Source organism: Babylonia areolata, chromosome 14 (genome assembly GCF_041734735.1).
Source record: "Babylonia areolata isolate BAREFJ2019XMU chromosome 14, ASM4173473v1, whole genome shotgun sequence".
Taxonomy (NCBI): domain Eukaryota; kingdom Metazoa; phylum Mollusca; class Gastropoda; order Neogastropoda; family Buccinidae; genus Babylonia; species Babylonia areolata.
Genome location: NC_134889.1, coordinates 5256371 through 5281370, shown reverse-complemented (window position 1 = coordinate 5281370; position 25000 = coordinate 5256371). Strand labels below are relative to the sequence as shown.

General features: G+C 43.0%; 1 protein-coding gene across 1 annotated transcript in view; it reads left to right on the top strand.

Moving 5' to 3' along the window:
• Positions 1-1722: 1722 nt before the first annotated feature.
• Positions 1723-25000, top strand: part of LOC143289421 (tubulin polyglutamylase TTLL11-like) — a 33482-nt gene continuing 10204 nt past the window's right edge. Inside the window, exons 1-5 of the mRNA XM_076598384.1 lie at positions 1723-2103; positions 3487-4269; positions 21074-21176; positions 22908-23188; positions 24943-25000. The exon at positions 24943-25000 is cut by the window's right edge and continues 389 nt beyond it. Of these exons, the coding sequence (XP_076454499.1) occupies positions 3772-4269; positions 21074-21176; positions 22908-23188; positions 24943-25000 (940 nt within the window). The 5' untranslated portion in view covers positions 1723-2103; positions 3487-3771. The remainder of the gene's footprint in view (positions 2104-3486; positions 4270-21073; positions 21177-22907; positions 23189-24942) is intronic.

The window sequence follows — 25000 nt, the reverse complement described above, 5'->3', positions numbered from 1 at the left end:
TTGCTTATATGTGCCGCTGTCTTTGTCTGTCTGTGTCTCTGCCTCTGTCTGTCTGACTGTTCATATCTCTCTCTCTCTCTCTCTCTCTCTCTCTCTCTCTCTCTCTCTCTCTCTCTCTCTGCGCGCGTGCGTGTGTGCGTGTGCGTGTGTGTGTGTCTCTGCTTTTGTCTATGAGTGCGTGCGAGAGCGCGCGTGCGTGCGTGCGTGTGTGTATGTATGTACGTTTGTATGTGTGTGTGTTTGCGTGTTAGTGTTAGTGCCGGTTTGTGTGTGTGTGTGTGTGTGTGTGTGTGCATTCGTGCGTGCGTGTGTGTGTGAGTATGCGCACCAGACACTTCTCACGTATTTACCGTAAACCACATTGTAAACACCCTCTACCCCCCCGGACCCCCCCTCCCACACCCACCCCCACGTCCCCAGTGAACCCTACCCCCCAGGTCGGGTTACACCTGTGCACAGGGTACAAACACCTTGGTGGGGGCAAACACCCACCGACCAGAATTTAAAACGATAATGAACGGAATGAACCCTGCTGCACGCCCAGCTCCATGGCTCCAGACAGGACTCGGAGAGGACGACACCAACCCTGTTGCACGCCGAGGTCCATGGCTCCAGACAGGACTCGGAGAGGACGACACCAACCCTGTTGCACGCCGAGCTCCATGGCTCCAGACAGGACTTGGAGAGGACGACAGCAACCCTGCTGCACGCCCAGCTCCATGGCTCCAGACAGGACTCGGAGAGGACGACACCAACCCTGCTGCACGCCGAGCTCCATGGCTCCAGACAGGACTCGGAGAGGACAATTCATTCATCAGACTGACTGGACTAACACTGTGAAGAGGGGGAGAAGAAGAAGAAGAGGAAGAAGAAAAAGAAGAAGAAAAAGAAGACACACAGACACAGACAGTGACACACGGGCACAGACTCACATATACACACACATACAGACACAACACACACACACACACACACACACACACACACACACACAGGCATAGGCATAGGCATAGACACAGACAGACAGACAGGTAGACAGACACAGACACACGTACACACACAAACAGACACGCACAGAGACACACAGAGATACACAGACACAGACATAGACACACACACACACACACACACACACACATAGACAGAGACACAGACACACAAACATACAAACACACACACACACACACACACACACACACACACACACACACACACACACACACACACACACACACACACACGGACACAGACACACACATACGGACACACATACGGACACACACACACACACTGACGTACGAACGTGAACACACGTACGAACACGCGCGCGCACACACACACACACACACACACACACTGGCACACACACACACACACTGCCAGACACACAGAGACACACAGACACACACACACCACACACACACATAGACAGAGACACAGACACACAAACATACAAACACACACACACACACACACACACACACACGGACACACATACGGACACACACACACGTACGAACATGCACACACGTACGAACGCGCGCGCGCATACACACACACGCGCGCCACAACATTCATTTTCAGAACGTGAAAAATGAGAAATCGAAAATAGCATTATCTCCCTTATGTCTCTCCTTTGTGAAGGAAGAAGCAAAAACGTCGTGGTCACGTGACTGTTGCTTAGCGCAAGCAAAGTTGTTTCGCTATGGTGTGAGAGGCAAAGCAAGCGCTCCAAATAATGACACCCTTAGTCATTGTCGCCGGCTGTTCCGGGCCTAAGCCGTTAACCCTGGCAGGAGTGAGGGCAGGCCGCGTCAGCCGAGCGTACAATAGAATCATCTGAGAGGTCTTGCTGTTGGCACCGTTGGGTGATCCGCTCAAGGAACGCAGAATATTAAGCAGTCGCCTTCGTCTTCGGATTTCCTTACTAGCCTATTAGTTAAACCGACCAGTAGTGGGTTCAGATCTGAGTGTGTCTGTGTGTGCGGTCGGGATTTATCCTGCGGGTTCGTAGCCTTCATTCCCATGTGAACCGTGATTTACTGGTTATCGAGTGGAGGTTTGAAGCAGAAAGAATAGTCACTGCCAAGGAATTGTTTTGGAGTAAGTGTGTGTTTTGTGAAGTGACATGTTAGTTGACGACAGATCTGTTTATAGCTTAATTTGTCGGGCGTGTCGTGTTAGAATTTTTCGAACATTCAAAATGTAGTGTGCGCTGCTTGTGTGCGTGCAATGTGTGTGTGTGTGTGTGTGTGTGTGTGTGAGAGAGAGAGAGAGAGAGAGAGAGAGAGAATTTGAAATGATTGCAAAACAGTTGCATAATTTTTTTTCTTTCTGTATTTCTTGCAATCTGGCTGTCGGTCTCTTTCTATAGATCTCTCTTGCTGTGTATGTGTTGCATCTTGAAATGATGGAGAGACAAGTGGATTATACTTGTTCTATCTCTTATTCTTTGTTGGTATGTTTCTCCCTCTCTATGTCTCTGTCTCTCTCTGCCTCTCTCTGTTATAATGTGGTACGTAAACAGATCTCCACTGCTGGCATAAAGTCTAATGGGTGTTTCTATATCAGTAGTGTGAGATCATCTATGTTTGTTTTGATTTTTCTTGATCCTTGATATATTGCAAAGTGTTCTCACTTATTCACATTATGAAGTTTATGTTTTTTGACATTATATAGAACAGTATAAAATAATTTACATATTTCATTACATTTGGAAACTTTGACATTGAAGTTGTTATTTTGGAAACTTTGAATGTCTTTGCGAGATAAGAAGTTGGTACAGAGAAAATTTTCTTCTGGCCAAATGTTCAGGTAAATGTGACAAATGAAGTGTTAAAGCCAACAAGTAGTTCTTGATCTAAACTCCCAGGATGTTTAACGATTATTTGTAAGAAGTTAAAACTTTAAATATCTGTCGACAACACAACATCAGCAAGTTTAACTGTTTTCGTTGGTAAACATATAACATATAATATATGATATTATATTTTGCCGCTGAAGTTTTTTGCTCAATGAAACTGAACTTCAGGATGTTTGAGGGGAAGTAATGGTATTACTAATAATGACAGTGTGATTTTTTTCTATAATACTAAATAGACAGTTAAAACAAATTATTATTATGATTCCCTTCAGCATTAACATGAACAGTTCATGTTTATTGTCTGTTTTAATGTTTAACTTACATCAAAATTGCAGATCTGTTCATTTCCGTGAAGAAACATTCAACCAGCTCTTTTTATTGAATAACAATAGCGGATTTATAGAGGAGGCTTAAAATTTTATTTGTCTGCATCACTGTCCTCACGTGTGTGTGTGTGTGTGTGTGTGTGTGTGTGTGTGTGTGTGATATGGGATAGGTAGAGGGGGGTGTGTGTATGTGTGTGTGTGTGTGTGTGTGTGTGTGTGTGTGTGTGTGCACATGTACACAACTACACAGGAGACAGAAAAGAAGATTAATCCATTTTCATTCTTTTTCTTCCTCAGGTGTTTACATCACTTGCAACTCTCCTCACATCATCTGACCGTGGTGGATACAACAGGCATCATTGTCCGCCACAAACAGATCACAACACTCTAAAACAAGCCCACAACATACGCACAATCAAGATCATACCATCTCTGCCATCAAAGTTACTACCGCTGCACACAAACACACCAAGGCCACACTCCTGCACGACCACACTCCACACATCATGACATGACTCTGCCACCTCCACCCATGGCCCAGAATCGCCAGCACTCACCATCTTCCTCACCATCGCCATCGCCATGCTCAACAAACGACAACAGCTGCAGCAACAGCAGCTCATCTATGGGGGCAGCAACACTATTCTGCCACTCCGAGGGATCCGGTCTGAGCTGCTCAAACACACCGATTCCACACCAAAGCTCAAACATTCCGAGTCAAAGCGACAGCTGAAAGAGAAACAGTCAAACTCCTCGCAGAGTCCACAAAGAAATTCAGCGCCTTCCCAGATCCAGAAAACAGGTGATGGGAAAAGCGGGTCGCAGCGACCACCTGACTTGAAAGTGTTCCTCTCCTCACCTAACCGGCCAACGGATGGAAAGGGAGATGGGGTGAAGGTTGTGGGAAAGGAAGCCAAGCCGATAGGGAGAACTCGTCGCTCTCGACCTTCTGTGTACATCCCCCCTATTCACTATGGGGAGAGACACTATCCACGAAACATTGTCACCATCGATACGTCCAAGGCTCGAGGCAATACAGACGTCGTCAGGCTTGTCGCCCGTGATTTAGGCTGGAGAGAGGTAAGTGGTGATTACTGTATGTTGGTGTTGTTGTTGTCGTTGCTGTTGTGATTGTTCTTTCTGTGGTGGTTGTGATGGTTTGTGTTGTTTCTGTGAGTGTTTGCGTCTGTTAACTCTCTCCATACGAACGGCGAAAGAGACGATGTTAACTGCGTTTCACCCCAATTACCACCATCAAAATATTGCAAGCGGAAGGCTCTTATACTGAAGAGGTGAATGTTGACAAAGAATACCACAATTCTGACGACGGAAGCTAAAGTTTGGGTCATTCAGACACTCACTGGACATCCGAGGGGTCTGTGTAGAGGAGAAGAGAGGACTGGTCGTACTGAGTGAGTTAAGGTTTGTTGTTTGGTGTGTGTGTGTGTGTGTGCATGAGTGTATGTGCGTGTTTGTGTGTTTGTGCGTGAGTGTATATGTGTGTGTGTGTGTGTAAGTGTATGTGTGTGTGTGTTAGACCATGGAAATGAACCCCATTTTACAGGTAATTAATGATAAACTAGAGTAGTAGAGAACAGGTGAGTCATTCAGAAAATACCTTTGCTTTTTTATTCTGCATGGGAGGGGACTGTTTGCGCATCATCTGGAGTAAACTTTTGTCTTTTGAATGAACAAGATCGGATCTCAACACATTGAAACAGAAGCCTGCCTGTTAAGAGAAAGAAAAACATCTGACAAAAAAAATGTTCCGTTATTTTCCTTGTCTCTATCGTTATCTTGTGTATGATGAGTGTGACAAAGACTTACGTGTATGAAACTGCTGGAAAGAAAGTAGATCAATATCATTATCTTGTGTAGGAGTGTGACAAAGATTTAGGTGGGTGAAGTTGCTGGAAAGAAAGTAGATCTATATCATTATCTTGTGTAGGAGTGTGACAAGGACTTAGGTGGATGAAACTGCTGGAAAGAAAGTAGATCTATATCATTATCACATCTAGACTTGTCGTTTTTCTCATTCTCTCTCGCCTTGACTACTGTAACTCTCTATTGTCTGGTATGCCTACTTCATCCATTCAGTGTCTTCAGGGCATACAAAACTCTGCTGCCCGACTCCTCTTCAGAAAGAAAACTTCTGAGCACATCACTCCTGTTTTGCAACATCTCCACTGGCTCCCTGTCTCACATAGAATAAAGTACAAGATCAGCACTCTATGTTATAAATGTATTCACAAATCTGCCCCTTCCTATCTCTGCAGCTGCCTTCACCTCTACACTCCATCTCACTCACTACGATCGGCTTCGGATCCACTCTGTTTACGCATACCCAAACTCTCGACTGTTGGCCGCCATTCTTTCTCTGTCTCTGGACCTTGCAAATGGAATGAACTTCCTCTTTCACTTCGTCAAGTCTCCATACTCAGCTCTTTCAAGTCTGGCCTTAAAACCCACCTCTTCCCAAAATATCCTCCTCCCCTGCCTCTTCCTTGTCTTCAGTTTCTCCAGTTTTAGAGTTATGCATGCATGTGAATGACTGGTGTGAAAGCGCTTTGATTTGTCTCTGCACAAGATTCAGTGCAACATAAATACCATTATTATTATTATTATTATTATTATTATTATCTTGTGTAGGAGTGTGACAAAGACTCAATGTGGGTGAAACTGCTAGAAAGAAAGTATTGCCTTTGGTGTGTTGGGGCCCCTGAGGGTGAAGCGATAGGACCCTTCACTAAATGACTTAAATCTCACACACCAGTGAAACAGGTTTCTGTTTCCGTTTCAAGGGAGCATCAAAGTGTGCAGACTGATCCATCTACACAGACGGGCGCAATAGCCAAGTGGTTAAAGCGTTGGACTGTCAATCTGAGGGTCCCGGGTTCAAATCACGGTGACGGCATCTGGTGGGTGAAGGGTGGAGATTTTTCAGATCTCGCAGGTCAACATATGTGCAGACCTGCTAGTCCCTGAACCCCCTTCGTGTGTATATGCAAGCAGAAGATCAAATACGCACGTTAAAGATCCTGTAATCCATGTCAGCGTTTGGTGGGTTATGGAAACAAGAACATACCCAGCATGCACACGCCCGAAAATGGAGTATGGCTGCCTACATGGCGGGGTAAAAACGGTCATACATGTAAAAGCCCACTCGCGTGCATACGAGTGAACGTGGGAGTTGCTGCCCACGAACGGAGAAGAAGAAGAAGAAGATCCATCTACACTACACAACATCTGTTCTCAACTCTTGCTCTTTTTAAGGAACACATGGCCTGACCTACGCATAAACTCTGGGAGTTGGTCAGCACCTTGAGGAAAGTATAGGATATTTCTTGGGAAACAGTGTTTATTTATCATAAATTTTCAACGACAGAAAACAGCTTTCAATTTTTCTTTAACTCACTCAGTACAGCCAGTCCTCTCTTCTCCTCTACACAGACCCCTCGGATGTCCAGTGGGTGTCTGAATGACCCAACCGTTAGCTTCCGTTTTCAGAACTGTGGTATTCTTTGTCAACATTCACCTCTTCAGTATAAGAGCAATCTGCGTGCAATATTTTGATGATGGTAATTGGGATGAAACGCTGTTAACGTCATCTCTTTCGCCGTTCGTATGGAGAGAGTTAAATGGTTGGTTTTCTACGTTGATTATAATATATATATCCTAAAATTCTCAGTTCACACCACTTAGTTGGTTTTTTATGTGGTTTTTTGTGTGTTTTTTTTCAATAAATTACTGCTTCATACAAAACCTTCAAGTATTATTGTTACTGGCAAGAATACATATGTGTACATTACTGCTTGTTTTCCATATTGTTTGACAAGAGTGCAGAACCAGCGGATGTTCTGACTGCAGTCACATTATTAATTCTAAAGCTCCAGTAGAGCCACTAAGACTGGCAGGTAGACTCCTGGAGAGGTGGATCTTGATAAAACCGAGGGGCTGGGATCGTAAAGGACTTGCGCTATCAGTCTGGGTCTGGGCGGCTGATAAAAGGGCTTGGGGAACAACAGTGCCTGTGTCCACAGTGTCTTTGGCAACATGGTCAATGCAAAATATGACTCTGTGTGTGTGTGTGTGTGTGTGCGCGTATGTCATTTTTAGTAATATATACCCTTTTTTTTTTGATGTTTTCATTTGTAAATACTGTTTGCAATACCCTATTGTGTTAACATGAGTATGTGTGTGCGTGCCGGGAGGGGGGGGGGGGGGGCTAGTCTTATCATCAGCTTCTTATTTGACTAGTTTTAATAATTCTTATGTTGCGCATGATGATTTTATGCTAGTGTTTACGAGTCTGTGATTGCACAACTTAATTTCCATGTGGATTAATAAAGTGTTTTTGATTGATTGATTGTGTACATGTACTTTACTGTGTGTAGGCTGTACATCATACTTAGCGCCATGGACAGTGTAAAACAACACTGATTGTGTACATGTATGCATGTACTTTACAACATGTAGGCTGAACAGCGTGGCTTAGACACATGGTCAGTTTAAAACACTACTGATTGTCAGCATGTATGTAATTACACATGTACCTTACTGCATGTAGGCTGTACAGTGTGCTACACATGGTCAGTTTAAAACACTACTGATTGTCTACATGTATGTGATTACACATGTACTTTACTGCATGTAGGCTGTACACTGTGCTACACATGGTCAGTTTAAAACACTACTGATTGTCTACATGTATGTGATTACACATGTACTTTACAGCATATAGGCTGAACAGTGTGTTTAGACACATGGTCAGTTTAAAACACTACTGATTGTCTGCATGTATGTAATTACACATGTACTTTACTGCATGTAGGCTGTATAGCATGCTTAACAACAGTTGTGGTCAGTGTAAAACACCATTGACTGTGTACATGTATACGTGCACTTTACTATGTGCAAGCTGAACGGCGTGCTCAGTGACTTGGTCAGCGTCAAAACATTACTGATTGCGTGCATGTATACATGTACTTTACTGTGTGTAAGTGTCAAAACATTACTGATTGCTTAATCAAGTTAATGACTTGGTCAGTGTCAGAACATTACTGATTGTGTGCATGTATACATGTACTTTACTGTGTGTAAGTGTCAAAACATTACTGATTGCTTAATCAAGTTAATGACTTGGTCAGTGTCCAAACATTACTGATTGTGTGCATGTATACATGTACTTTACTGTGTGTAAGTGTCAAAACATTACTGATTGCTTAATCAAGTTAATGACATGGTCAGTGTAAAAACATTACTGATTGTGTGCATGTATACATGTACTTTACTGTATGTAAGTGTCAAAACATTACTGATTGCTTAATCACGTTAATGACATGGTCAGTGTCAAAACATTACTGATTGTGTGCATGTATACATGTACTTTACTGTGTGTAAGCTGAACAGCTTGTTTAATCAGGTTAATGACATGGTCAGTGTAAAAACATTACTGATTGTGTGCATGTATACATGTACTTTACTGTGTGTAAGCTGAACAGCTTGTTTAATCAGATTAATGACATGGTCAGTGTCAAAACATTACTGATTGTGTGCATGTATACATGTACTTTACTGTGTGTAAGCTGAACAGCTTGTTTAATCAGATTAATGACATGGTCAGTGTAAAAACATTACTGATTGTGTGCATGTATACATGTACTTTACTGTGTGTAAGCTGAACAGCTTGTTTAATCAGATTAATGACATGGTCAGTGTCAAAACATTACTGATTGTGTGCATGTATACTTGTACTTTACTGTCTGCGTGGTAGCTCACCTGTCACAGTACAGGAACAGTGATAACAACAACTAACAAAAACAGTTTTGATAACAACAAGTAATTTGATAATGATAATAACAGTGATAATAAGAAGAAGAACAAGAAGAATGAGAACAACAACAATAACAAGAGAGGCAAGGCCTTCAAGACTCACTTGTGATAAATTACGTCCCCTAGCATTAATTACAGAGTAATTTCCCTTTTTTACTACCTGCACCAAAACGTTTGCAAAATAAATAAAAATTCCATGCTTAGCAAAAGAAGTTCCTGTTTGAACAAAAAATGATAATAATAACTCCTCTTGCTGTTGTGTCAGAATAAGAGATCAAAGTGCCAAGTTTAGAGAATACAAAAAATAAAATATAACAGTAAATGCAGTTTGCATATAATTAGGCTTCATTATTTATTTTTTTGTGCCCATCCCAGAGGTGCAATATTGTTTTAAACAAGATGACTGGAAAGAACCGAATCTTTCCTATTTTTATGCCAAATTTGGTGTCAACTGACAAAGTATTTGCAGAGAAAATGTCAATGTTAAAGTTTACCACGGACACACACACACACACACACACACACACACACACACACACACAGACAACCGAACACCGGGTTAAAACATAGACTCACTTTGTTTACACAAGTGAGTCAAAAATATGATGATTACTATTTATGTGTTGCGAAAAAGAACGACTTACACACACACACACACACACACACACACACACACCATGAACCCATAAACTTTATATCAATAATCCATAACACTCCTCCAGGCTGATGATTGACTGTGGTGCCCTCTCATGGAGTAGATTTTTGACTGATTGATTATAAAAACAAAGTTCTAACTCTGCATGACAGCAACAAATGCTCTCTTTCAACAAGGGCACTCAAAACAGTTTATCTCTAAATGACTCAACTTTGTGCAAACAAAGTAAGTCTGTGTAATTGCTCTTCGTGTTCATGACAGTGAGGATGACATTCTTGCTGAGGTCTATGTAAAGTGTGGTTTTTGTGAATATGAATTTTCAACCAGAAATGTACATGCAGTTTGAATTAGGCAGCAGAATATTAAGATGCTGTTAATTTCAGAATCCAAAAAGAAAGATGACTTTTTCTTTGACCTTTTTTTAATTGCAGTTTTCATGAAGGGAACCGATAGTTAATAGACACAATAATATATTTAAAGCATACTTTTCAATTATCATAAGGTAAGAACAGATAACTCCATTTTCATTCCAGTAATCTGTTGTGCCTTCAATTCTCAGGTCAGTTTTTTACTGTTAGCTCATGAAAGAAACTCATGATAAAGACGTCATCTGCAAAGAGAGAGAAAGAGAGAGAGAGAGGAGGGGGAGGGAAAGAGATTAAGTGAGGATTAAACTAAAGAAAACAGGAGGGAGAGAAAGGGTGAGGAACCGGTTCTTGGTCTTTGACGCACAATGAAACTGCCATGGTTGACAAGCGCACAACAAGGCTAGGGCCTAACACCAACGCCTTTCAACGGAAGGTTTCGCCAATACCAGCACATGCCCACATGTTTGGAGCGGGTGGGGTGGGTTTGGGGTGGAGTCGATTCAGAACAAGATAATCAGGATATAGCGGAACCCCCTGCCGTTCAACGGCTTGCATTGATTTGTTTGGTCGTCGCTAGTGCCACACAGCCGTGCTAGGTGAATAAACATCAGGTAATAGACTGAAGGGTGTGTGTGTGTGTGTGTGTGTGTGTATGTATGGAGGGGCGGGTTTATGTCTGTCGGACATGTTGTATTGATTAGAACAACCATTATGGGAGAATTAGTGTGTGGTGTTGACAGTGAAGGATGGGTGAAGTGTGGGGGTGGGTGGGTGGGGGCGGTGGGAGATTTGGATAATGAAAAAAAAGAAAGAAAAAAAAAAGGTGGTTATTGTTTTTTTTTGTTGCTTTTTTTTTTTCTTCCAATAAGCAAATTATAAAGTATGAATATGAGACATAATGTGCAAATTGTGAATGGTCTGCTGTTTGTATAGATACAGATTGAAAATTGTTGTTTGGCATGTGCAGAAGTGAAACTTAAGGCTGGTAATGTTGGTGAAAGAAGTATGTGCGTTGAGGTGTGTGCAAATGGTACATTTTTGGGTGAAATGAATGGTTCTTTTCTGAATGAATATTTCTAATGATTTACGTGTTGTTGTTGTTTTTTATCGTTGTTATTTTATATGTTGTGTTTTGTCCGTTTCATCCCCCCACTCCTTCCCAATTGTGTATTTCACAAAAATACTGTTTTTATGTTGCTTCCGCCTTGCTTGTTTTTTTCCACATCGTTTCCGCTCCTCCTCCCATGTAAGTATTTATGTTAAAGTTCCATGTGTTACCAAATTGGAAAATTATTATTAAAAAGAAAAGAAAAGAAAGGTGTTTAGGGAGAGGGGTATGAGTGAAGGGGGCCAGTTTTATGAGTAGTGGGTTCATGTCCAGAGTTCAGTTTGGAAAGAGAGAGCCGAGCCTTCATGGGCAACAAGCTGATACTGTTGGAAAGAAGGAAGGTGGTGGAGAGGTTAGGACGCCTGTCTGCCAAGACAGCAGCGTCCGTGAGGGTCCGGGCTCAGTCTCACCCTGTCTTTCTTCAAAGTTTCAGTTTCAGTTTCAGTAGCTCAAGGAGGCGTCACCGCGTTCGGACAAATCCCTATACGCTACACCACATCTGCCAAGCAGATGCCTGACCAGCAGCGTAACCCAAACGCCTAGTCAGGCCTTGAGAAAAAAAAAAGGAGAGATAAATACACAAAAAAAGAACTACTACTAATAATATGTATAAGGCGCAAAAACATGATGAAGTCAACTATAAGCGTGAGGAAAATCAAACTGAGCATCAAGTCATTTGGATAAGATGATAAACCAAGGTCTCGTGTGCAGCGTGCAGTTAGCGCACTGAAAAACAATAACATATATATATATATATGTCTAGAGAGAGAGACAGAGAGAGACAGAGATGTATGTATGCAGTCAAGCCTATAAGTGTGTTGGGTTATGCTGTTGGTCATCTGCCTAGCAGATGTGGGTAGTGTATGTGAATTTGATAGATAGATATGAATAAGATAGATAGATAGATACTGGCTTTGGGGATTGGAAAAAAAATGAAACAACTTGTTCCACCCATTATCCACCATTTTTCTGTTTTTTTTAATATATTTTTTTCATGTATTCAGTCCATTATCTTAAAAAACAAACAAAAAAAACCTCTGAAGTTATCTATTTATTTTGTTCCTTTTTATTGTCATTTTTGTGTTTCCGATTTTACACAAACCTAACTTAGGAGTGTCAAGGCATGATCAGCGTATTGGGTTTATATGAAGATCAGGTATCTGCCCTTTTTTTTATCCAGCAGATGTGTGCTTATATAGATCAGTCTACACTCTTTGGTGGCTCTCCTGAATCAGAAACTGATACTGAATCCAGCAGACATCATTATTAGAGCCAGGGTCATGTTGCATGAGATCTTAGCAGCACAAAGCGACTTCGTGTTAAGGACTGTGTTAGGTCTCTGACGGATTTAACACGGGACCCTCAGATTTAAGAGCCAGTGCTTTGACTAAACACCCAGTTGTTTGATGATGACAAGAATAGTAATGGTACATATATGTCCACAGTGCTTTCTAACCCCTCCAAGTGATTGACAGAAACACAACGATCAGACATAAACACAAACATGTATGTACACACTCACACACACACACAAAAACTCACTCACACACACACACACACACACACACACGTGCGTGCATGCACATGGGAGAAATAGATTTATAGAATACAGATATGGGTTGGTGACCTTAAGCATGTAGAGACTGCTTGAACAGCATTGTTTTTAGTTTCAGTTTCAGTTTCAGTAGCTCACTGCGTTCGGACAAATCCATATACGCTACACCACATTTGCCAGGCAGATGCCTGACCAGCAGCGTAACCCAACGCGCTTAGTCAGGCCTTGAGAAAAAAAAAGAAAAAAAGGGTGAATAAATAATAGATAAATACATTAAAAAAAAATACTACTACAACTACTAATAATATGTATGTGTGTGTGTGTGTGTGTGTGTGTGTGTGTGTGTGAATGAAACTAGGGCAGAGACGAATACAAAGTAAACAGCAAAACAGACAGACAGTACACTGGCCATGATCATCACAACCCACAACACACAGGACAAGAACCAGCGGCAGCGAACCACTCTGCCAAATTCTGAAGATAGGATCGGCAGTTGTTTTGTCAGTCCGTAGGCAGCACTGCCGTGTTACGTAGCAGGCAAGGGCAGTGGTGCCAAGCCACCCACAGGCAGTTGTAAAGGCACCAGAGCTGTCAACACCTCTGTGAGACCCTGACTTGCCCTGGACTTGCCAGATGGGAGGGAGGGAGAGAGAGAGAGACAGAGAGAGAGAGAGAGAGATTTATAACTGGAACATTGTGTGTGTGTGTGTGTGTGCGCGCGTGTGTGCGTGCGTGCATGAGTGTGTGTGTGTGTGTGTGTGTGTGTCACTGTGTGTGTGTGTGTGTGTGTGTGTTCTCTCTCTCTTTCCTCTACTTTTTCTCTCACACTCTTTCTCACTCTGTGTGTGTGTTTGTGTGTACATCTGTGTATGTATGTGCACAAGTACCAAAACAAAACAAAACAAAACAAAACAAAGAACCCCACTTTAAAGTGACATATAACTGACACACCTGTTGTTGATATTTAAAACTGAAGGGAAGATTAACAAAGGTCACTCTAAAGAGTCTTGTGAATTGTGATCTTGTTTGGGAATGATTAGTATTCAGGAAAGAGGGGGGGGGGAGGGGGGGGGGGGGGGGGTCATTGAACCATTGATGCTGCACTTGGTGACAGAAAATGCAATCAGGTAATACAATGTGCTGGCCAGTTCCCTGAGAATCAATAATAGAACAGGTGCTTTGCAGTTGCCTGTGCAATTTGCATGTGTCTGTGTGTGTGTGTGTGTGTTTGTGTCTGTGTGTGTGACAGAGGATGGGGAGGGGGAGTGTCGATCCGCTGTGGTCTACTGAACACCTGCATCGTCAACACAGAGGGTGCTCTATCAACGTCTATAACTGAATGCAGCAAGGCAGTGCAGGGTCTCTGCTGGTGAGTGGTCACACAGTGACCCTACAACACTGGCTCTGTCTGTCGACTGCTGGCACAAGCACTGCTGTTGTCTCATGGGCCAATAGGCTGAGATATGCACGATATTTACAATCTGCAGTCACTGAAACAAGATTGATGGCAGGGCTCAGTCAGAATAGTGAACAACAGGCATGGTGGCTGGCCACGCAGTCAGACACTGGACTTCAAATCCTATATTCATGGGGTCTTAGGTTCCTTCTTCTTAGGTTCCATCGTCTTCTTCTTCGTTTGTGGGCTGCAACTCCCCCATTCTCTCATATGTAAACGAGTGGGCTTTTATGTGTATGACCATTTTTACCCCACCATGTAGGCAGCCATACTCTGTTTTTGGGGTGTGCATGCTGGGTAGGTTCTTGTTTCCATAACCCACCGAACGCTTACATGGATTACAGGATCTTTTACATGTGTATTTGTTCTTCTGCTTGCATAGATACATGAACGGTGTTCAGGCACAAGCGGGTCTGCACATATGTTGATCTGGGAGATCGGAAAAATCTCCACCCTTTTCCTGCCAGGCCCCATTACCCAGATTCAAACCCAGGACTCTCAGACTGAAAGTGCAGTGCTTTAACCACTTGGCTATTGTGCCCGTTGGTCTTTGGTTCCAATCTTTGTTGCGTCTGGTGGGTTAACTCTTTCCATACAAACGGTGAAAGAGACGACGTTAACAGCGTTTCACCCCAATTACCATCATCAGAATATTGCAAGCGGAAGGCTCTTATACTGAAGACGTGAATGTTGACAAAGAATACCACAATTTTGATGACAGAAGCTAAAGGTTGGGTCATTCAGACACCCACTGGACATCCGAGGGGTCTGTGTAGAGGAGAAGAGAGGACTGGCCGTACTGAGTGAGTTAAGGTTGAAAATTTTTCTTATCTCCTAGTCCATCATAAGTTCAGACTTGCTAGCGCCTGGACCCCCTTCATGTGTATTAAACATAAAAATATGCACATCAAAGGTCCCATAATCCATGTTTGGTGTGTCATAGAAACATGAACATACCAAGCATGCACATCCCCCAAACTAGAGTATGGCTGCCTGTTATGGTGAGGTTAAAAAGGTTTATACACATAAATGCCCACTTAAAACCGAACGAATGTGGAAGTTGGAGCCCACTGATGAAAGCAGAAGAACAAAAAGAAGAAACAAAGAGTGAAGAGCTGATGGGGAGTAAAGAAGGTACTGAAAAACAACACCATAGTCAACAACAACGAAAAAAGCCCAGCAGAACTAAGAAACAAAGTAAATAGCAAGAAAACAAAAGCGTTTGCGTGGACAACATTAAGCCCGCGGGCCTGTCCCCTGACGAAAAAGGATTTGAATAAACCAAAAGCTTAGGCTTGTGTGTGTGTGTGTGTGTGTGTGTGTGTGTGTGTGTGTGTGCGTGCGGGCGCGCGCGCGTGTGTGTGTGTGTGTGTCTGTGTGTGAATGAAACTAGGGCAGAGACGAATACAAAGTAAACCAGCCAACCTACCCAACCCAGTGAACCAACCAACAAGCCATTCATCCAGACATAGACGCAAATGAACGGAAGACAGATAAACCAATGAAGCGATCAGACAACCACCAGAACCAAGAAACAAAGCGGGTAAACAGAATAGTCAATGGTTCATTGTGATGCTGATTCAACGCTAGCTTTTGAATTTTAAAAAAAGGTTGTCAGGCTCCCGCTGTAACTGGTTACCACAACATATGTGTCTGTGTACCGAAACGTCACCCATAAACTGTCAGCAGTTTATTTCAAGGAGGGTGTGTAGAGGATGGAAGGAGATAGCACTGGAATGACATGATCAAAGAGCTTTTGAGCTGAAGAGACCCCCGTCGCTATTGATATGAAAGTGCTGTCTCAAGTGACAATAACCCTGCTCCCTTGCTCTCTACTGACTGTAAACTGAAGTTCCTGTCACTGTTCAAGTGTGCGACACTGTATACAATACACACGGATTTCACCATGCTTATATATATATATATATATATGTGTGTGTGTGTGTATATATATATATATATATATGTGTGTGTGTGTGTGTGTGTACTAGTAGTGTATGCCGGGCGGGTCTGAACATAGCCTGAACTGGGGGGAAAGGGGTGGTGTACGTCAGTGTCTCTCTCTCTCTCTCTCTCTCTCTCTCTCTCTCTCTGTGTGTGTGTGTGTGTGCTCGTGTTTGTGCGTGTGCACGTCAGTGTTTGTGTGCGTAAGTGTGAGGGTGTTTGTAAAAACAGTCTATTGAACAACTGACCACTACCGTATACACTTCAGTGTATGATTACTTTCTGGTTTTGCTTTGCTTGACTGTGATTTAGTTTTTCTTGATCATTTAATTGTTGTGAGTTACTTATTGAATCGTGTTTTCGCTGTTTGTTGTTGTTTTTTCTTTTCTTTTTTTTTCATTTTTTTTTTTCAAGTTTGCTTTTTTCTCAGATGAATCTTCGTTGTCCTTTGGTCAAACAGCTAAAACGGTTGACTTGTCTCTTCAGATTTCTACTGTCCCTCCGACTCGGAAAGATTCTACTGTCCCCCCCGACTCGGAAAGATTGATGAAAGTCACAGCAGGTCGCGCAATCGGAAAAGACTGGAAAAACTTGGGTTGGGCGTTGGGGGGGGGGGGGGGGGGGGGGGGGGACGGAGTTGACGTTGAAGGCGTTCAGTAAAAAGACGAAAGTGGAGAGAGCATTTCCATTTGTCCGCCATGTTTGTATGGGTGGGTATTCGAGCCGAAGGACTTGATTATCAATAGCCTCTGTTGGTGAGTCCATGATTCACTCCCTGTTTACGTTTGAGGAATTCAGTACAATGGGCGAGTGGGACCGGGAAGGGAGGTCACCTCCGTAGAAGAGTGCACTTTGTTCCTGTGTGTCAGCTGAAACCGAGAATGATATTTAGATCCACTACTCTTTTACTGTTTTTGGATTCTTTGAAAGTACAGGAACTTGTTAACGACAATAATATGTGCTGCGTTAGAACTATAAATTAGTATTCTAAGGTAGGACGTATACAAACGAAAATTTTCGTACTGTTTGCAGAGTAGAAAATGACATTTTGCGTTGTCACTGGGTTGATAAGTGATCGATATTACCATGTTAGACCCATTCTGTGGTTTTCGACTCTGTTTTAAGGGTTAGTGAAATTAATTTTGATAAAGACTGAGTTGCTACATTAATATACATTCATCTTGCCAAGTTCACAGCTTGAAGCGCCTGCCATGACGTACATATTCATTCAGTATCTGAGTCTGTGCCAGACAGAGACCTTCTCCACCCCCCTTGCCCCCTTCCCCCCTTTCTGCCACCCTCCCACCAGAGAAAGAAGAAGAGAGATTAATATCAGACCAAACTGGTTCGTGTTTTCTTTCATGTTACTTATAATAAGTGATAATTTTGCATATGTTACACAATTTTTGTCCAGACAAACAACATATCTTTGCAAACACACACACACACACACACACACACACACACACACACACACACACAGTGACACACACACACAGTGACACACACACAGTGACACACACACATCTTTGAAAGTCCTAGACTTTCAAATACTGGGTGAAAAAAAACCCTACAAAAACAACCGCACATACTGTCAGTTGTTGCACTAATAAGAGTCACCTCCACTGCACCACCACTCCATAGCTTTTCTTCTGGTGGCAGGGGGTGGCTTGCCTGATCAATATTTACAGAGAGAAGAGAGAGGGTGATTGTTGTGGGGCGTCTCACACCAGACGCTTTAAATCAGCATCGATCAGCCTGCGGCGGTCCCTCTGTTGTGGGTGCAGGTTGTCAATGGTGATAGAAGGGACTGATTAATTATTGATAGACTTCTACAGAAGATAGGCACGTACACATTGATGTAAGGCTCTTGCCTTTTATTGAAAGTTTACTTGATTTGTTTTTTTTGTTGAAAGCTACTTTTTGTGTGTGTGCATTTTCCTTGAAATAATGTTGTTGTTGTTGTGTGTGTGTGAGTTGGGTGTGTGTAGGGTGTCAAGGGAGTGTAGTTATGTGTGTATGCACAGTGATAATTATTTTGGGGGGTATGACTGTGTTGTATTGTGTGTGTGTGTGAGTAGGGTGTGTGTAGGGTGTCAAGGGAGTGTAGTTATGTGTGTATGCACAGTAATAATTTTTTTGGGGGGTATGACTGTGCTGTATTATGTGTGTGTGTGAGTAGGGTGTGTGTAGGGTGTCAAGGGAGTGTAGTTATGTGTGTATGCACAGTAATAATTATTTTTGGGGGTATGACTGTGTTGTGTGTGTGTGTGAGTAGGGTGTGTGTAGGATGTCAAGGGAGTGTAGTTATGTGTGTATGCACAGTGATAATTATTTTTGGGGGTATGACTGTGCTGTATTATGTGTGTGTGTGAGTAGGGTGTGTGTAGGGTGTCAAGGGAGTGTAGTTATTTGTATATGCACAGTAATAATTATTTTGGGGGGTATGACTGTGTTGTATTATGTGTGTGTGTGAGTAGGGTGTGTGTAGGGTGTCAAGGGAGTGTAGTTATGTGTGTATGCACAGTAATAATTATTTTGGGGGGTATGACTGTGCTGTATTATCCCCCTTCCTCTCTCTATCTCTCTTTCTCCCTCTCTCTTCCCCACTCCCCTGTGCCTCTCCCTCCCTCTGTTGCTCTCACTCTCTCTTTTTCTCCCCCTTTCTGTCTCTCTCTCTCTCTCTCTCTCTCTCTCTCCTTTTTCTTCTTGTTCTCTTGGACCGATCTTTTCAGCCTGCTATTCAAATCAAAATCTGTGCACGGTTTTTCCTTTCCTTTTTCAACAACAAAAAAAAAAGGAAAAAAAAGAAGAAAAAAAAAGAAAGAAAAATAAAGAAAAAGAACAACCCTTTCAGGTCAGTATCTAATAAACCAACTCTCTTTTAAGCTGTAGTTTGTAGGCTTTGTGGTTGGGGGGGTTGGTATTGTCTGGGTGTGAAGACAAGAGCTGAACAGAGAGTGTATGTGGGTATTCAGACACCATGACGGGTCACTCAGAACTGACATGAAACAGCACTTTATAAAACTGGGCCACAGGGGACTCGAAAGTGCCTGGGGTGGAAGAGGTCATGCATATGTGTGTGAGTGAGTGTGTGTGTGTGTGTGTGTGTGTGTGTGTGCGTGCGTGCTTCTGTTTAACAGCTATCCACATTGTGTAATTTAAGACGACGTGTTTGTGTGTGTGTGCATGTCTGTGTGCGTGTGTGTGTGCGTCTGTGTGTCTGTGTGTGTGCGTGCGTCTGTGTGTGTGTGTGTGTGTGTGTGTGTGTGTGTGCGTGTCTCTGTGTGTGTGCTGGGGGGGGGGGGGGGATGTCTGCAGTATAGTTCAGGAGAAAAATGAAGGGTGGGGTAAGATACGTTTAGATTTTTAAGTGTTGGTGGAGCTAGAGACGTATGTGTGTAACATGAAAACGGGGGTGACAGGGTGCATGGGAGGGTAGGTGGATGTGGTTGTGGTGTGTGTGTGTGTGTGTTTGTGTGTGTGTGTGTGTGCATGTGTCTCTGTGGCAGTGTCGTTAACACGCTCATCTGCCATCTGAGTTTGTGAGTGTCTGGGTCTAAATCCCACTCTCGCCCTTTCTCCCAAGTTTGACAGGAAAATCAAACTGAGTGTCTAGTCATTAGGGTGAGACAGTTAGCTAAGGTCCCGTGTGCAGCATGCTCTAGGTGCTTTGAAAAAGAACCCACAGCAGCTACAGTGTTGTCCTCTGACACAAGTCTGTCGGATAACTCCACTTTGATAGGTACACAAATATGTATGCATGTACTCAGGGCCTGACCAAGCGTGTTGGGTTATGCTGCTGGTCAGGCGTCTACCCAGCAGATGTGGTGTAGCATATATTATATGGATTTGTCCGAATGCAGTGATGCCTCCTTGAAAAATTGAAACTGAAACTCTATGTATGTGTGCATGTGTGTGTGTATGTGTGTGTGTGTGTGCACTTTATGTGTGCGTGAGCATTCATTTTCCTTGGAACTGAAATAAAGCACTCTGACTCTCTGTCTCTCCATGTCTGTTGAGCTCTACAAATAAAAAAAAAAGAAAAAAGTCTGATGCTATGCTCGTTATGTATGTGTGATTCACTTGACAACCACTTACCATTTGTCATATTACATCATTGTTGAATACATAAACAACGGATACCATGTGTGCATGTTTTGTTTGTTTGTTTTTTAATACATGTATTCATTCGCCTGTAGACATTGACACTCCAAATTGTGCTGATCGCACACATGCATTAAACTAGATAACACACACACACACACTGACTGATGTGTCGTAATTATGTAAAGCATTCTGAGAGGTTGGAAAGTGCTAAATAAATGTACTATTGTTATCATCATTACTATATAGCATTAATGTTAGTAGTAGTAGTATCATTATTGTTGTTATTGACTTTTTCAACAATAGCAACATAATCAACAACAACATTATGAGCAACAATATAAGGCTGTTGGTGACCTGATGGTTGCTTTATACTTTAAGTATTAGAGAACTGTGCAATTACTATTTGTATAGCAACCATTAAATGTAGGTCTAGTTATCAGTCCATCAAGTGAGCACACATTGATATGCTCTGAGTGTTCATGTGTTTTGGTGGGGGGCAAGCATGTGTGAGTGTGTGCATGAACTTTGATTTATGTATGTATGCATATGTGCCAAAAAATCCTTCTGTATTTGTGTTTGTATATGATTTCATTTTCATGTTCGTATGCTGGATGTACCCCTCCCCCACTCCCCACCTCCTGATATTCCTTGTGACCCTGGAGCACTTGGTGATAGAGACGTATTATATATTTCCTTCTTCTTCATTTGTGGACTGCAACTTCCACGTTCACTGGTATACATGAGTGGGCTTTTACGTGTATGACCGTTTTTAACCCCACCATGTAGGCAGCCGTACTCTGTTTTCGGGGGCTTTGTTTCTTTTATTCTATTTTGTGTTTAACTACATGTGTTCCAGGTTCCTGTTCCTCGACGTGATCACAACTGCGATGTCATCTGGAATGCCATCAGCTTCCACGACCAGCCAGACGTTTACTCTGGCCAGGTCAATAAATTTCCAGGTAATAATTTATTCCTTGCACTCTCTTATTTTATTTCTTTTTATTATTTTTTATGAACTCCACTGTCTTATTTAAGGAGGCGCAGTGACAAGAGTCAGTTAGACATTGGACTCCTGATCCAGTGATCACCTGTGATCAGGGTTTGAGGTTTCCGTTTTGGCATGATGTTGTTGTCCTTGGGAAAGCACTTTGCCCCTGGTTTTCCTCACTTCACCCTGCTGTGAATGGGTACCAGAGTTTGGTTAGGGAGGGTTAAAACGGCGGAAGGAGAGGACTGGATCCCGCCTTCCTATGCTGGTCCCAGGACACTGTGGATATAAATTCACTGCCCTGACGGCTGTACAAGGCTGTGGGACCGTTAAGCTTTTAACCTTTCCTCTTCAGTAAGTCAACCTTTATATCAGTCAGAAATTATCTACGAAGAGGAGATGGGAAATTAAGTTTAATTGAATTGAATTTATTTCTAAATCAAATTATGCTGTAATGCATGCATGAATCTACTTTCCGAGTTCTCTCCTTTTTGTCTGGTTTATGTTTTTGCTCTTTTTAAGATGTTTCCATTTGTGTTACCCATTTTTGTGTGTGTGTTGGTTGTTTTTGCATTTTTTTGGTTATCGGGTTGAGACTGCTTGTTGTAATTGCTGGTGGTGTTACTGTTGTTTTGACTGTCCTGATATGGCCACTGTGGTGAGCTGGACTAAGGACAAGATGAAATATTTACGAAAAGAAAAGACTATCTTTACGGACTGCAAAAAACAAGAAATGAGAGTGTAAAACACCAGTCTGCTGATTCATGATCCAGTTATTCCCACCAGAAGTCAGCTCCATTTTTTTTTTTTTTTTTTTCATTTTTGTTGTTGTTGAAAATCTATTAGTATTATCCAAAACTTTTATTTGGTTTTAATTTCGTTTTGCTTGGTGGGTTAAGGGTGGAGATTTTTCTCCCCGATGTCCCACATCAGTATATATGCACACCCCAGAAAACGGAGAGCGGCTGCCTAAACAGCAGCATAACAAACAGTTGTACAAGTAAAAGCCCACAATACAGGTGAACGTGGGAGCTGCAGCGCATGAACTCTAAAAGAAAGAAAGAAAGAAAGCAAGAAGCCAGCTCCAGCTAAAGAAGGAAAGAAAGCAGAAAGGTGGTGTGAAAGGAAATGGCGTCATTTGGGGGAACGCTGAAATGGTGCTGTAATGACTGCACCGCCAGGGTGTTAATGACATCAACAGCTGCTGAAAATTATGGGACCATAGTCTGCAGGAAATTGATGTGTGAGGGGTGGGGGTTTGGCAGCGTATGCTAAATGTAAATCGCTTCCATGGTTGGCACCGCCTCTAGTTTGTTGATTAGAGAGTGTATTGTGTTGTGTATTATTGTTTTGTATTGTATTGCGTTTTATTGTATTACGTTTTTTTTGACACAGTAGATTTTGGCTACTCTTCCTTGGGAATATGTGTCACCATAGTGGTATGCCACCCTAATTGATTTTTTTATTTTTTTATTTTTCTTTTCCTGTCCGCAGTTATATTTGTTTCACTATCAAAGTAGATTTGTATACAGAATTTTTATCAGAGACAACCCTTTTGTTGCAGTGGGTTCTTTTACAAGTGTTAAGTTTATGCTGTACATGGGACCTCAGCGTGAACAAACCATTCTGATTCCAATTACCCTCAGAGAATGAAAAATTGCTTCCTTCAATTCCCTCCCCTCCTCTCTCTGCTGCCTCCCAGGTGCCCAGGAGGTGTTCCACAAGGTGGCGCTGTTCCGGCAGCTGATGCTGATGAAGCAGTTGTTCCCCGAGGACTTCACCTTCTTCCCACGCACCTGGCTGCTGCCCGCCCAGTACCACGAGTTCGCCAACGATGTGCGGCAGCTCAACGAGTCGCGCAGCAGCAGCGGAGGCAGCGGCAAGACCAAGCCGCCCAAGCCCACCTTCATCGTGAAGCCCAGCGAGGGCTCGCAAGGGGAGGGCATCTACCTGCTGCGTGAGCCCCAGAACTACTCCCCGCAGGTGAGGATGATGATGATGATGATGATGATAATGATAATGATGAAAATAATAATGATAAGTATTCATACAGTGCTGAATCTTGTGCAAAGACAAATCAAAGCGCTTTCACACTCAGTCATTCACACGCATGCATAACTCTAAACCTGAGAAATAATAATGATAATAAGTATTTTACATAGCGCTGAATCTTGTGCAGAGACAAATCAAAGTGCTTTCACACTCAGTCATTCACACGCATGCATAGCTCTAAACTTGAGAAACTGAAGGCAAAGAAAAGGCAGGGGAGGGAGTCTGTCTTTGAAAGAGGTGGGTGTTAAGGCCAGACTTGAAAGAGCTGAGTGAGGAGGCCTGACGAAGCAAAAGAGGAAGTTCATTCCAAATGCAAGTTCCAGAGACAGAGAAAGAACGGCGGCTGACAGTGGAGTGTTTGAATCTGGGTATGCGCAAACAGAGTGGATCCGAAGCCTATGATGATGATATTGATACTTATATAGTGCCTATCCTCAGTTGGAGACCAAGCTCTAAGTGCTGTATAAACTTGTGGCTCATTTGCACAACAGGCTGCCCACCTGGGTAGAGCCGACTGACAGCTGCCATTGGGCGCTTGTCATTCATTTCCTGTGTCAAACAGTCAGGTTTCAGGCACATACACTTACACACTCAAAGGCGCCAAGTTGTGCAAGGCCAACAGGACTGCTGCAGCTGTTCAGAAGAGGCAGGCCAGAAAGTCACGGGCAAACAAGCTCCCTGACAATGATATGCCTGTCTTTGACTGCCCCAACTGTCAGCGAACATTTCGTGCGCAGATTGGACTATTCAGCCATCTGATTCACAGATAGATTCATGAGCATCCCCCACCCCCCACTCCCCACCACCCTCCCCCCATCCCCCAGCTGGATGACAACGATGGTCATCATCGATCTCGATGGACACACACCACCACCATACAGTCAGGTTTCAGGCACATACACTTACACACTCAGACAGACATGTTACATTTTACGTGTATGACTGTTTTGTTTATTTACCCCTGCCATGTTGGCAGCCATACTCTGTTTTCGGGGGCGTGCATGCTTGGTATATTCTTGTTTCCATAACCCACTGAACGCTGACATGGATTACAGGATCTTTATCATGCGTATTTGATCTTCTGCGTGCGTATACACACGAAGAGGGATTCAGGCACTAAGCAGGTCTGCACATATGTTGACCTGGGAGATCGGGAAAAAATCTCCATCCTTCTTTACCCACCAGGTGCCATTACCAAGATTGGAACCAGGGACCCTCAGATTGAAAGTCCAATGCTGTAAACACTCAGCTATTGAGCCCATCAAAGGGGGTTCAGGCACTAGCAGGTCTGCACATATGTTGACCTGGGAGATGAGGAAAAATCTCCACCTTTCTTTACCCACCAAGCACTGTTACCAAGATTTGAACCCGGGGATCCTGAGATAGAAAGTCCAACGCTTTAACCACTCGGCTGTTGTGCCAGTCTCCCAACATTAATGATGATAATGATAACTATGAGCTGCTTAAGTATCAATGATAAAAGGCACTGTTACTGAGATTCAAACCCGGGACCCTCAGATTAAAAGTCCAAAACGCTTTAACCACTCGGCTGTTGCGAGATCGGGGAAAAAATCTCCACCTTTCTTTACCCACCAGGCGCCCATTACCGAGATTCAAACCTGTGGACCCTCAAGATTGAAAATCTGAAACTGCTTTAACCGCTTGGCTGTTGTGTTCGCGGGCAGGTGAACCGCTCCCACGTGGCCCAGGAGTACCTGAACAACGTGCTGCTCATCGACGGCT